At 38.8% G+C, this 14,627-nt stretch overlaps 1 protein-coding gene across 15 annotated transcripts in view; it reads left to right on the top strand.

The window, feature by feature from the left end:
- Nucleotides 1-14,627, top strand: part of LMO7 (LIM domain 7) — a 134,937-nt gene that overhangs the window by 98,900 nt on the left and 21,410 nt on the right. For 7 of the 15 annotated variants that reach the window (XM_075741670.1, XM_075741672.1, XM_075741671.1 and 4 more), the window contains 6 exons: nucleotides 219-361; nucleotides 1,662-2,103; nucleotides 2,881-3,210; nucleotides 6,133-6,247; nucleotides 12,568-12,729; nucleotides 14,200-14,303. In XM_075741670.1, the coding sequence (XP_075597785.1) occupies nucleotides 219-361; nucleotides 1,662-2,103; nucleotides 2,881-3,210; nucleotides 6,133-6,247; nucleotides 12,568-12,729; nucleotides 14,200-14,303 (1,296 nt within the window). Of the gene's footprint in view, nucleotides 1-218; nucleotides 362-1,661; nucleotides 2,104-2,880; nucleotides 3,211-6,132; nucleotides 6,248-12,567; nucleotides 12,730-14,118; nucleotides 14,304-14,627 lie in introns of all 15 variants that reach the window. The other 8 variants (XM_075741668.1, XM_075741667.1, XM_075741666.1 and 5 more) reach the window with 3 other exon arrangements.

Below are 14,627 nucleotides of genomic sequence, written 5' to 3'. Positions count from 1 at the left end.
TTAACTTTAACAGGCAGTGAGCCTGTAACCCTAACTGAAATATAAGAACCCCTTTATCATTTAGAGGGAAGGTGCATGAAAATGTGGCAGCAGATGTGCAAAAGTGATGCAGACGTGCAAATAAAACCAGGGCATTAGGTAGCACGTGATGGGATGCCTCTGTAGACTTAGGAGGTCTTGAGAAAATCTGATTGTGTCCATTCATGTTATTCTTACAGGATCTAGCAAAATGGAAGAATCGTAGAAAGAGCTTCACTTCCGAATTGCAAAAGAAAAAGGAAGAGAGAGAAGAAATAGAAAGGAGAGCGTCTGAGGTGTCTGAAAGGAGTACCAAGTCACTGAAAGAAATGCAGCAGGAGAGGTAATGACCCTAATGGGAGTATTAGGTTGAAGAACTTAAATCTGAGCATTTTTATTCCCTTGAATTCTTGAGCAGCTTTTACTGGCAAGTTGCAATTGATTCTGCAGAGATCTCAACAATTTTGGTAGCAAATTATAGTGTAGAAATCTAGGCAATTGAAGGGCAGAATATGGTCTGCTAATGCATTGTTTTCACAGAATGTTAAACAGTTTTGCTCTATAAATGATGTTTTACTCTTCTATCCATAAATAAGTGTATTGAGAAGTCAGTATTTGCATCCACTTTAGAGAGGTTAAAACAATAGCGTTGAACTGGATAATTGCCTTTTTTTATTCTTGGATCAGCTTAACTATTTCTCTTTGCTCTACCGCTGCATTTGCTGTGCCACTGTGGATAAATACAGCCAGAATTTTAATGTATATCACAGAGCTGTAAACTTCTACTTGGTTTTCTGTCTATCCCCAGTTGTTCATCTGGATGTTAACAGAACAAGATTCTCTCCAAAGAGTAAAAAGTGGTAAACTGAGTAGCACAGTACCATTTCTACTGGTGACAGTAATTTATTTTTTTTTAAATACATGTATGACTGAGATGAAGGAAATATGTATGTGGCATGTTTTCATAAAAGAAATTTAAATAGGTTTTAAGACAGAATGTTTTGAATTTCTGTATTTTTCTTACTTATTTGTGAGGATAAAAAAAAAAAATCTTTTAAATAAAAATATGGATACTAATTGTATTGAATGTCCAGTATCGTCAGAATCTTAAAAATGATGTCATAAAGATTATCTCTGTGGTGGTCGTTCCCTTATGACAAAGAACTGAATAGCAGAAAAAAAAATAATCTGAACTTCAGGACACCACCAACTTATTTTGTTATTTAAAGTTCAGTATAGCATTTTCATAGAGCAGAGGCATCAGCAGAGCTACGCAGTTCAGGCAGTGTTGTGGGGACTACCTTCTTCCCATTCTTTCCTCAATAAAATCTGAATTTCTGAGGATATGTAACTTGAATAGCTATAACATTTTCTTGGCAAAAAGATGTCTGTCATGATGGCAACCTGATAATGTGACGGTAGTATGTCTGAGTGCTATGGGAGTGTTGAAATGGGGAGGAGGGGGAAGGTAGATACAAAAATATATTAAAATACTAGTATTTTAAAATGATGCCATTCATTTTCATTTACTGTAGATATGTTTCTCACTTTATGTTCTGCCTTGAACATTCAGTAGTCGAAAGAGTTAGGCCCCGCCTGCTTGCCAGGTCACTCGGGTATTTTAACGCATTGTGTCCCCATAGGGAGGACAGAGATCAAGACTCCTACAGGCAGCAAAAGCATGAACGCAGGTGGACGTACTCACTGAATGACGACGTGTTTAGTGAAGAAAAAGCACCTTCCCCGCGGTCAGCAGCTAAAGATTACCTTTTGGAAGAAGATACCTCCTACAGCAGTAAGGACAGCAAAAGTGCATATGCCGCACAACCACGCAAGGAGAACCTGCCGGAGAGCTCGGCTGCTGATGAAGCTCCCGCTCCGCCAAAGAGCCTGGCAGAGGAGCAGAGCTCGGCTCTTTTGTCTACCCGCTACTCGGTGAACACTCAAACTGGGTCAGCTCAGGTTTCAGCTCCTCTCCCGAGAAGTTACCAGAAAACTGATACCTCTAGGTTAACGTCTGTGGTTACACCAAGACCTTTTGGTGTCCACTCAAGAGGAATCTCGTCACTTCCACGGTCGTTCACGGTAAAATTCCGCTTTGTTCCCAAAGTTTGTAAATGTTGGGGTCTTGGATAGTTGCGGGGGGAACAGTAGGGTTTTAACATTCTTTGGTTTTTTTAAAAAATGTCTGCTGTTTGATGAAGGCTGTGTTAATCGAGCAGGCAATTCTGTCATGGCTTTGGATGTTTACTCATGTTTCTGTAGTTACAGACAGTCCTGGAAATAAGGCTGATAAAAAGATGATGCTACCAAATTTATTTATTATTTGTAGTAAGTCTCCTTAGTGTTCTTTGTCAAAAAAAACCTGCCTTTGTCAGATCTAATTGTCTGAAGCTAAGTTAACATAATTGTTAAAGACAATTTTTCAGGTGATACAAGTTTCCTCTGCTCTGCTGATTTTGTTGAAATTGAAATTTTATGGTAGCCTAAAATTTGCCTGCTCTGAAACACAGAAGTTTATTCTCCCCCCTCTGCCCAATTACTACATTGATTTTCATAGCTTTCTCCTAAATCCCTATTTGTCCCAATTTAAAAAATGGTAAGAACGCAAATGATGATAAGCAGATGATTTTAACAAGTTTATTCTTCAGTTCCACTATTAGTCTGTTCTAAACTATTTATTCTGCAAGCACTTCAAGAGAAAAAAATATGTTGCATTTCAAAGAAGGGAGTGATTAGTAATGAGTACAGTAACCAGAATTTGCATTAAAGGAAGAGGTTTTTTGTTAAATATTTAGACTGCTGAAAGATTAGGGATTTTTTTTTTAAAGCACATATTTACCAAACTCATTTTTGTCCTAGATGGATGATACCCAGAAATACAACGGAGAAGTAGAAAAAGCTAGAAGAACTCAAACTTTGTTCACTAGCAGTTCATTTTCACAACCAGACTCTGCACACCCTCTCTCCGCTAGTGCATTCAGAAGCAGAGGTGAGGAGGAGGAGAAGGAGGAAAAAGAAGGTGTTCAGTCAACACCTCCTCCTAGTTTGGCATTACCTGTAAAATCCCAAGACCAAGATGCTGGAAGCAGTATTGTTAAACCAGAATATTGCTCTCCTCCTGATTCTCTTTCACTTGCATCTTCTGCAGAAAATGTGAGTCTGCCAGAGCCTGAGGATTCAAAATCCCAGGTAAGTGTGGAAAAAATGTGATTACTTAGTGTAACTGAATGCTACAGCAGAGTAAAAGAAAAAATAAATAAAATTACATCTAATACGAATATTTTTTGGTAGTAAGAAAACAGCTCAGAAATCTACTATTTCCTTTAATTTGGGGGAAAGAGAATATTTGGAAAGAAAATAATTGGGGGTTTTGCTGCATTTTCCCTACTCTTTATATGTCCTGTGCTTAATTTTATTTCTCACTGTAATTCAAAATAGTTATTCCAAACATTGATGCTTGCAGAGTTTTTGTTGTTCTCCAAATTAGCACATTGTGAGCACAATCAAGTATGTCAGTTAGATGAATGATCTGAGCTGCTGTGGCATTCATTTGCACTTTTAAACTGGTGGTGGAAAATAAAGATCAGCTTTTCAGAGGTCAGCCTTAAACATTAGTATCCTTTTTTCCATCTGTTGTGGCTTGAGCCCCCACCCTTTTTTTAAATAGCTATTTACTTGAAATTAATCTAATTAAGTTCACATTAATGAATTTTAAAGCAAATCACCATCTCTGTGTGTATGAGCTTATCTAGGAGTTGGGTCTTTCAGTGGTTTTTTTGGAATATGTATCTTCAAGTGCTGTTTCCTCCAAAAGAACACGTTTTGCATGTAAAAAATTACCAGCAATAACTTTAAGTGTCGGTACCTTTCTGTAATACCTAATGATATGGTTCATACCCCTTGACGGTTTAGAGATGAGTTTTTTGCATTCCTGATGCTGCTGTAAAAGTTAATTGTGCCGGTTGCTTGGGTGAGGATCATAAGACCTTGGATGATGATTGATGAAATCGCTTCCCACACCAGCTTTGTACAAATTCAGTCACTTTGAACCATTCTTCTTCCTAATCACTTGTGGAAGAGGAACACATTTCAGTTTAATACTCCTGATACCCCTTGGCCATTGCAATGAAATGATCATAATTTTTTGAAACTGTGATTGTTGTATAAGGAAAGAGATCATGATTATTTTTTTTTCTGTGTTGTAGCAAAAAACAGGCAGAAGAACTGCTGTTCTAATCAGTGACAACATAGATTAGATATGGGATTTTTATATCACTTTAAGCAAGCCGAACAAGAATAAAATGTACTAAGTCTATTTTTTTTCTCTGTTATTAGTCACAAGATTATAAATTGTCCTTCCTGCAAATGAGTAATGTGGGTTTTTTTAAATAAATATTAAAAAAAAAAAGCTTGTATTGTGTCTCAAACAAGCTATAACTTAAGGAATGCAAGTCTCATTTGACAGGTTTGTAAATCATTGCCAGAGTTGAGATTGATATAGTTCACTAGTCATCAGGGCAATAACACCAGGTTTGTAGAGTACTAAGTGTTTTGGCGACGACCTGTCCAAATGATGAAGTTCAGTGTACAAAGTTGCATTACTCCTGTGAGAGAGAAGAGGTAGGTTTGAAGAAGAGCCGGGTTGGGATGGTGGAAATAAAAATAACAGCAGTAATTTCCAGGAAAACAATCAAATTCAAAAGCTTAATACATGCTCTAGCCCAGTGTGCTAACCTGAATTAGTAGATTCACTTTTAATGTACTGTTACTCGCCTAAGGACTTGGATTGCATGGGAGCATTTGCAAGCTAGTAGCTGTGCTTGGAATACAGGACTTAATTTCTACCCTGGGCTGTAATGGGGAGTGTTTTGCCAGGAACGTTCCTGTAACACGAGGCGAAACCTCAGGATGTTGCCTTGCAATGTTGTTGTCTTCTGCACCCAGCACTTGGGTACTGCTAAAGCCTCTTCTGGCTGCGTCCTGCTCCAAGTCTGGCTAACTACGTATCCTTACAGTGCTCCCTGCAGCTGCCTGTTGCATCCTACTAGCACAGGAGCTTTGGGGAATTGGCTTAGGTACCTAGACTTCTAAATATTTGAAGTTAAGGAAAATAAATCCCACCCTTCAGGAAAGCTGATTCACCAGGCAATTAAAATGTAGGTGTGCTTTTAGTACACCAAATTTAGTACATGTGTGGGAGTTTCCTCCATGCACATGTTGCTGGAATATATCTATTTTAACAGTGATAGAAAAAGTCTACAATATTTTTTTTCCTTTTATAACAATATCAGATCCACGATAATGAAGTGAATAGCATGCATTTGGGTATTTTAATTGTTTTTTGATGAGTTCACATTAAAATGTTAATGTATGCAAGACATGTTCATAATATATTGTGGGATTGAAAGCAGGTGTTCCAAAATGTTTTCTCAATCAACTATTTCTGTAGTTTAAAATGCTAATGTTGGGTTTTCATTCTGATTTTGAAAGCATCTTGGAAGTCCACTGGAATGGAAGAACTGGATTCTAGATAATTCTGGGATTAGTTTTATTATCTAAGGCCTCCATTACAAAATCCATAGCAAGCTAGTAGCATTTCACAGAAAATTAAAAAGAAGTTTGTTCACCCAAGTAAACCTAATTGCAGCATTAAGCCTAAAGAAAACTGATGATGCCTACTGTAGGATGTGCAAGGAAAAAGCCAAGTTGAATTGTTATCTGGCTGTTTCACATCCCTATTTGACTGATGCTCTGTGAGGAGGCAGAGCGTTCCACAAATGCATAATACCATCCATGAAGACCCATTAAGGTTTTAGTTTCTTCAAATTTCTACGTTTTGTTGCATTGTGTTGGGAAACATTTAAAATAAGAGAAATACACAGGTAAGTGTATGTGTAGAGAAAATATAAATTTAAACTGAAAATATACCAGTTTGAATAAGAACCATGTTAGTTACTTAACTGACTTCAATGCTGTTTCCTTTGTCTATGATGCTATTAATAGATGATTAAAGTGCGTATTGTGAGCAGCCTCACTTATTTAGAGGATAAACTTTCCCTCATTTAGATTCCTGTGATACCAGATACTGTAGTGTCATGTTTTATTTTTCAGGAACAGTACAGTGAAATGAGAATCAGTATAAACCAGAGACCTGGCCACAGTCGCAGCTTTGGGTTTACAACAAATTGGAGTTCTTCAGGGGCCTTTGTACAGACAGTTGAAGAAGGTAAATGTGTATTAACTGTACAAATTTTCGTTCTTATATTTGGTTTGCAGAGGCTTCTAAATTAAGGCATTTGCTGTTAAGAATGTTGCAAATATTTTAAAAAATGAGGTAGAGAATTGAAAAATCAGTATTTAGTTTGCTAATGTATTTCTGTTAATCCTCATCTCTTGAAAACAGGTTGAATTCAGAAATGCTGAAAAGCATTCTCCTAATCAAGGACATTTCTATAACCATGGAAAAGGCATAAACATGATTACTCAAACATTCACCAAGCCCCTTACAGAACAGTAGTAAGGAGCACATACAAATTTTTAATACCCAGATTTTTCCTTTCAGCTAAATTTAAAAGATTTCACTTTCTATGATTTGTAAACACATGCAGAGGAAACTTAGTTAGGAGTCAGTATTTTTATTTCAATTTTACCTTTCTCAAGTCATGTGGAATTTTAGAGACAGTTAATAGGGGTGCGCAATCCCAAGCACAACTATAGGCTGGGCGGGGAATGGATTGAAAGCAGCCCTGAGGAGAAGGACTTGGGGGTATTGATTGATGAGAAGCTCAACATGAGCCGGCAGTGTGTGCTTGCAGCCCAGAAAGCCAACCGTGTCCTGGGCTGCATCAAAAGAGGTGTGACCAGCAGGTCGAGGGAGGTGATCCTGCCCCTCTACTCTGCTCTTGTGAGACCCCACCTGGAGTACTGCGTCCAGCTCTGGGGGCCCCAGCACAGGAGAGACATGGAGCTGTTGGAGAGAGTCCAGAGGAGGGCCATGTGGATGATCAGAGGGCTGGAGCACCTCTCCTGTGAGGACAGGCTGAGAGAGTTGAGATTGTTCAGCCTGGAGAAAAGAAGGCTCCAGGGAGATCTAATTGCGGCTTACCAGTACCTGAAGGGGCCTACAGGAAAGCTGGTGAGGGACTGTTTATCAGGGAGTGTAGTGACAGGACTAGGGGTAATGGGTTTAAGCTGAAGGAGGGTCGATTTAGATTAGATATAAGGAAGAAATTCTTCCCTGTGAGGGTGGCGAGGCACTGGAACAGGTTGCCCAGAGAAGCTGTGGATGCCCCATCCCTGGAAGTGTTCAAGGCCAGGTTGGATGGGGCTTTGGGCAACCTGGTCTAGTGGAGGGTGTCCCTGCCCATGGCAGGGGGGTTGGAACTAGATGATCTTTGAGGTCCCTTCCAACCCAAACCATTCTGTGGTAATATTTTTAAGCAGTTGCAGCTTGTAAATTGATTTCCTGGGCAGTTTTTTTCACGTGTTTTAATACTGACAAATAGCAAACATTTTTGTCTTGAAAAGAAACATACATAGAGTTTATTTCTAAGTTTTAGTAGTTTTCTGCAAAGAACAAGCTCTGTTTTCTTAATTAAAAAACCCACAACAAAACACAACAAAAACCCAAGCAAATCATATGTAATGCTTGTTTTCTGAACAGTGATTTTTCCTGTTGCCAGTAATACTTGAAGAATATTTAGTTGTGCCCTTTCTTCTAGCTAACACAAGATCATCCTGAGAAAGGAGAAATAACTGGAAACTTCTCATTTAGTTAGCCCTTCATTATACATTCCAGAGAGAAAAAAAAAAATACGATTTAACAGCACTTACTGAGCAGCTTTGATTTTTTTGGTCCTTTTTCTTCATTTCAAAGACAATTTTTAGACCTTTTTTCATTATAGCTGGGTACTTCTTATAATTAGATGGTAACTGTTATTTTTCATGCAAAGTGAATATTAACTTTCCATTTGCTTTCCCTGCTGCTAGGCTTCTGATTTAATTTTGTTACTTGGAGGCAGAGGACTGTCTCTTTGCACTGCCAGCTGTAAATGAGAAACCTGAGGGTAGTGAATGTTCCTGCCAGTCATTTGCAAAGGTCCACGTGGGCTCTATCCCCCACTCTGAAGGCAAGGAGGAGGAGATGAAGGCCTCATGGTTCTTATCTTGGTTGTGCTTTATTACTGTTCTCACAAAAAGGGCCAAAGTATAAAGATTGAATGGAGCATGGACTACATCTTGGTATTCTTGTTTATAGCCTGTGTTTAATGTTTTTTTTCAACAACTGGCTTGTGTTGTGTCCTTATTCAATACCTGTAGCTTCCTTTAAACGAATGGAGGATGAGAGAAGCGGATGGCCCTTTGTAAAAGTAAGATGTGCTTTCAGCTGGGCACTTCTGAATGTTGTGTTTCACACTTTTAGGGATAAGTCATAGGATAATTCAGGTTGGAAGGGATGTTGGAAGATCACCCAGAGCAAACCCCTGCTCAAAAAAGTGTCAAGACTGAATTCAGACCAGGTTGCCTATGGCCTTACCCAGGTGTGTTTGAAACCCTCCAAGGATGGAAGCTGCACCTCTCTGGGCAATGCATAGTTATCCTTTCACAGGAATTTTTCCCCATATATCCAGTGAGACCATCTCAGTTTATAACCACTGTGCTGTGTTCTCCTGCCGAGAATTTCATTAAAGAGCAGGCTTTCCCTTCTCAGTGACCTTCCTGTAGGTACTGGGGTTATGGGTACTGCCGTTACGTCCCCCCCCCAGCCTCTCTCCTCCAGGCTGAACAAGCCCATGTCCCTCAGCCTCTGCTCATGGGGAGGTTCTCCAGCCCTGACCATCCCAGTGGCCTCCTGTGAAACTTGCCTCAGTTTGATATCTCTCTTAAAGTGGGACACCAAAACTGGACACAGTATTGTCGATGTGGCATAACAAGCTCTGAGTGAATGAGATAGTCACTTCTGTCCATCTGCTGGTCATGCTGGTGTTCGTAAAACCCCACCACTGCCAGGGTTCCTCCAGCCCATCAGTCCCCAGCCTGTACCATCACTGGGGTTAGACCATACCAGGAGCAGGGCTCTGCATTTGTCCTTGTTGAATGTCAGGTTTGTGCTCTGAACGGCAGCCCTGCCCTCCAGCATATCAGCCATCCTCTCCCTCTTGGTGTGGTTTGCAAACTTGATGAGGGTGTGTTTCACCACTTCCTCCTGGTTATAGATGAACGTATTAGAGAGGACAGGTCCCAGGATATATCCCTGGGGAGCTCCACTTGTAACCAGCCTCCACGCTGAGTACGAAGCGGTAACCACTACCCATTGAGCCTGACAGCCCAGCCAGTTTTTCACCCATCTGGTCGTTCTGCCCTGTGAACAATACAGTCCCAACTTTGATAACAGGATACTGTGGAAGATCATGTCAAAAGCCTTATTAAGGATAAAGTGGATGTCATCTACTACTTTCCTGTCATCCACAGATTTACTCATTTCATCACCAGGTTGATCAAGTGTGGTTTAGGCTTGACAAATCCATACCAACTGTTGCCAGTCGCCTTTTTCATGAGTGCATAAGTAACTTCCAGGAAGACTTTCTCTTGATTCTCTTGACATATTTATCATCCTAAGTAGCTATATGATTTTCTTCAGGTGATAACCTGCATTTATCTTTTTATTACTTATAAATGACTCTGTAAAAAATTGTTAAGAAAACTACTTGGCAAGCAAAATTAACTGCTTATAAGTGTTCTTGAAAAGCTTATTAAGAGTTAAGCTTGTAACACATTTCAGTGAGGCACATTTACTACATATAAAAGAAGACAGTGCTTATTTTTTACAGGAATTTTCAACCTTTACGCTAAAAATTAGGTAAACAGAAAGCCTTAAAATCATGTAATCTAGACATTGTTCTGCCAGCTTCCCCACTGCCATATAATCTTTATTGTTTCAGTCCTTTCCCTTTCATCCACCCTATCTGCAATCATTTTTTGGGATGGTGTTGATGTGGGAGTGCACATGTCTGCAATCAAACACTTGCAGGCATGTAGGACAAAGTAAATTTGACCCACTTCCTTCAAGTTTTAATTGTTTGGTACGACTGAGCTAGTATTTATCTGTTGTAATAACAGCAGATGGAGATATGTTAGAGATAACTAAATACACATGGAAAATGAGTGAATTTGATTAGTTTTGTTTTCACTGGGGGGTAGTTAGAAAGAAAAATCTTCTCCCTTTGGGGAAATTTATGAAAACTGGCAATACTTGTTTTATGTAATGTAAACTAAATTCTCTATGTAGAGAGGATATATAGGTATAAAGAAATTATCAGTAAATACTATATTCTTGGAGGCACTGGACAGAGAAAGGCAATTGGCACCATACAACTTTTGGCACCTGAGTTGCCATCTAGTCTCTGTAGACTTCTCTGGAGGTGAATCAGAGCAGAAGCCCAATATAAGCACCCTGGTTTGCACTCTTGAGAAGCCCTTTTATCCACAGGCTGTAGAGGGAGAGCAGCTGGCAGAGTTACGAGCCACAAATTGAGCGGTGTAAGTTGTCCTGGCTGTGTTAGATCTACACGTGTGATCTAGAGACTGCTGCTATTCATTCAAGTCTGTATGGGTGGGGTATGGTCTGGATATGTCTTTCTGGTGATATTATAGGAGGAACTACACAATCTTAAATTCCCTTCCTTTCCTAAAACTGAGCTGAGGTATATTGTTCTTGCCTCGGAGCTGGGTCTCATCCCTGTCAAATTATTTGAACAAATTGAACACCACCTTTTTTGGTTCCTAGAGCTTGTTCTGTCACAACATAAAAGAAGGAAATTGTCAGTTCTGATGACTGTCCTTGAGCTTGAAGTATTCCCTGTACCATGAGCGTGAAGTTTAGTCTGCATGCGGTCAAACTATATGGTTCTAAAGATCTTGGATTTTGAAATCAGACGCAATTCCAAATGTTATATGATGTTGTTGAAAATAGTAACTTAAGTGGTAGTATCTTCAATAGTATCCTTAATAGTACCTTCCATTAATAATTTGAAAACCCATTAACTCTTTAAGAACATCCTGCCTCTAAGGTGATGCATATTTTTTCCCGTTTATCTATCTGCCCATGTTTTCTTCCTCCAAATGAAAACTCTACTTTTTCCTCTATAATATTGCTTAAAAGTAATTGGTGTGTTTTGAAAATTTTACTGATAACTGGTAATGCAGTTTTTAGTCCATAATTTAAGAAGACTGCAGAAAAATAGAATATGGAGCTATACTCTTCTAACATAGTATTGGCTTTATAGTGAACTATGGTGGATCACTGTTTGATGTGCTATTAGGAAGCATACCATTTCTTAATTTCTTAACTTCCTTAGGTGGCAGGATATTAAAAGCTATCTGATTCCTTAGTGAATGATCTAGACTTATAGCAGCATTTGACTAGTGAGTCAGAAGACAGTCAGGATGAAACACATGGTGTCTAAATTCATCTGTCATGCTTGTCCACATTTGTTTCTGATAATGTAATATAGCATTGGTTTTGGTATATTTTAAATAAGATGTGTAGATTTCACTACTTATTTTGGAAAATGCTTCCATTGTGTAATTCAAATTTAGTTTACTTCATTAACATGAGGATTTATTGTGCAATCTTTAATTATATTTTCACTTAAATTTTCCATTTTCTATTCTGCTAAAGGAGTAATTGTTAATGGAAGAACCATTCAGATGTAATTCATAAAATCTTACTTAGGGAAGTCTGAGTTTCTCAGCTCATCCATTTTCTGATTTAAATAGAAAAAAGTTTATTAACTGGTCCTGTATGTTCTCTGTTCTTAGGCTGATGACATCACCTGCCAATGCATAGTAGATGAAAAAGAGTATAAAGTGCAGCCTGTCTTGCAAAGTATCAGTAGAATTCAAAGTCTTAACAGACAAAATCTTAATAGACAAAATAAGTAGAATCCAGAGAAGTCTAATGGGGCAGCACGCAGCAATATCTTGAGTCTAATTACCAGTCAATTCAGACCTAACAAACTATTTTAACAAAGCAATAAAGCAGCATGCTCTTGTCAGTAGAGCCCAGAAAATGTAAGTAAGAATATAAGAAAGCCAGCTTCTACTGGAGTTAACAAAGTGGAGGCTGGGTTTTTGGGGGGGCAAATAAGAGGATTACCCAAACATTGGCCGAAATTCAGCTAATCATTGGCTACAGACACTGTGGTGCTGCCTCTCTCTCACTATCCCAGATTATAAAGGTGAGTTAGTGAAGGCAAGAGTGGGCCCACAGGTTGGTTATTACATGAGCTAGCCAGAATGTGAACACTTACAAGTCCAAAAGACTGATGTTCTTTGTTTTCATAAGTTTCAAATTGAAACACTACTTTAATACAGAGTTTACTGACTTAGTTTATTATAGTGTAGCTGATTTTTTGAAGACTTTCTGAATATCCACCAATAAGCATTTCTTTGAATGATTGATTTATTCTTCCCCCTCATCACATATATGGTAAAAAGATAATTGTGAATGGAGACGTAATTTTATTTTTCTTCTGTTTTCTGCAGGTAGCCCTGCAGCACTTTGTCAGCTGCGTGTAGATGATGAGATCATTGCTGTCAACGGGACAAAGGTTTCACGTATGGACTATAGTCAGTGGGAAGAAGCCATCAGCAGAGCACTAGAAACTGGAAACCTTCTCATGGATGTCAGACGATATGGAAAGAATGGTGAGTTGTTTCGTCGGGTAGATACAGTATGCTCTGTAAGGCAAATAAGCTTTGTCTCTGCTGTACCTGACAGCTGAGAGTCCTTATTACCCTTACAGTAGTAATACGTATCTAAGCTAAGTAGTTTGGTAGCGTGTCTGTTGCATTTTAACACAACTTGGCTTTTTTTAACTACTCGTGCATTAGAAATGTCTTGACAAGCAAGTCTACAAAACATTGAACTACTGACCTTTCTCTTGTGCTCTCGCCAGTTTCTGAGAGGATGCACAGGTAAAAGAATGTGCAACTGCCACACAAGGGAATATAGCATTTACTTTCCTGCCATACCACAAAAACAAAGAGGGGCTGGTTTCTAGAGGATAGTAATTTTTAGAGCCTTTCTTTCTCAATCAGCAGCTCTCTTTCTTCACAGAAGGAGGATCTTGTGTTCCTTTCTTCAGAGAGTGTTTCAGGTGGCATATGAGCTTGTGGGTGATGTAACACCTCTGTGCTGTGATTTTTGGCCATTGACCCAAATATTGTGGTGCTGTAATCTCTCCAGAATGGTACTACCCACTATGGCTAGCGAGGGTTTCCATCCTGACTGAAGGCCTTGTAGCATTTCTAGACTTGCCACAGGTTTAATCAGGATACCCTTTCAAAATCCCGAAAGAGTTTTTCCGGAGTTGGAAGTGTGACCAATGACTTCTTTCACAGTATAAATACCAAACATGCTTTTAGTGGGAAGCTAGGTAGAATAAGTTACCGGCAAGTGGGGGAAAAAGAATAGTGGGGCAGGGAAGAAAAAAAAATCACAACTTCTACAGGGCTTAGCACAAATGAAGAGTGAGATTAGTAGAGAAGAACTCATTGAAAAATTTTAGGTAGTGGGAGGGAAGAAATGATGGAGACTGAGAGAAGATTATAATTTGTCTTTGTCTCATCAGTTTTGCTAGTTTAGTTTAGACTGCCTTTTTTTTTTTTTATCCCTCTGTGCTTCCTGACGAGCACAGACATGAAAATGAGACTTCCCTGGATAGTGTATGAGTCAAATTGTACCTTGTGTGACTAAAGTTGGAAGAATTTTCTCAATCCTGACTAATGCTAATTAAATAATTTCCAATGAATACTAATTGCTCTGTAACACTGAGCTGTTGTAGTCCATATTTGCAAAACATCTGGTAAACTTTTACCTGGCTTAGGACTAACACTTGCATTTTTGGGGAAGGCGGTCTGCTCATAAAAGCCCTTTTTCCTGTCTTCACAAATTTCACCTGATTTGTGTGTCTCCCTCTTCTGTTATGTTTGGTTTTTTTGTGTGTGTTATTTTAATGTGTTTTCACTAATTCTTGTTCTGTTCTTTGACATTACTGTCTACATTAATTTCTTGGTCCTCCACATACCAAAAAGATTGGGGCAAAGACCAGCCTTCCCTGCCACATGTAAGGCATAAAATCCTCAATCTCACCAGTATGGCTACCAACATTATAGGTACATCTGAAAATAAATGGATTGATGCAACTTCTGGAGAACACGTTTCAAATGTTTCCACCATATCAACAAAAAGAGATTTCGCCAGCAGCCTTCAAAGTTCTGTGAGTATGTTTGTGAAGGGTTGTGGGATTTGAGGGGAGGAAGAAGGTAAAAATAATTGTATCGTGATAGGGGGAGGATGGAGAAAAGACCTCGGAAGTCTTATTTTTACTTGTATTGCTTAAAGAGCATACAGAATACTACAAATATGGAGATATAGCTATGTACATATTAAGGTAAATAAGATGTTTTAAAGACTTGCTACTGTCCATTCATGAGTGGACACTGCTAAGTATTAAAATATGTGCAGACTATGTTTTAACTAAAATGTATAGAGTGCTTATTCTTTAGAAAAGACTTTTACCTCCATTATTAGCATAAATGAA

The sequence above is a fragment of the Balearica regulorum genome, chromosome 1, assembly GCF_011004875.1.
Source record: "Balearica regulorum gibbericeps isolate bBalReg1 chromosome 1, bBalReg1.pri, whole genome shotgun sequence".
Classification (NCBI taxonomy): Eukaryota; Metazoa; Chordata; class Aves; order Gruiformes; family Gruidae; genus Balearica; species Balearica regulorum.
This window is presented reverse-complemented; position numbering and strand designations above follow the sequence as displayed.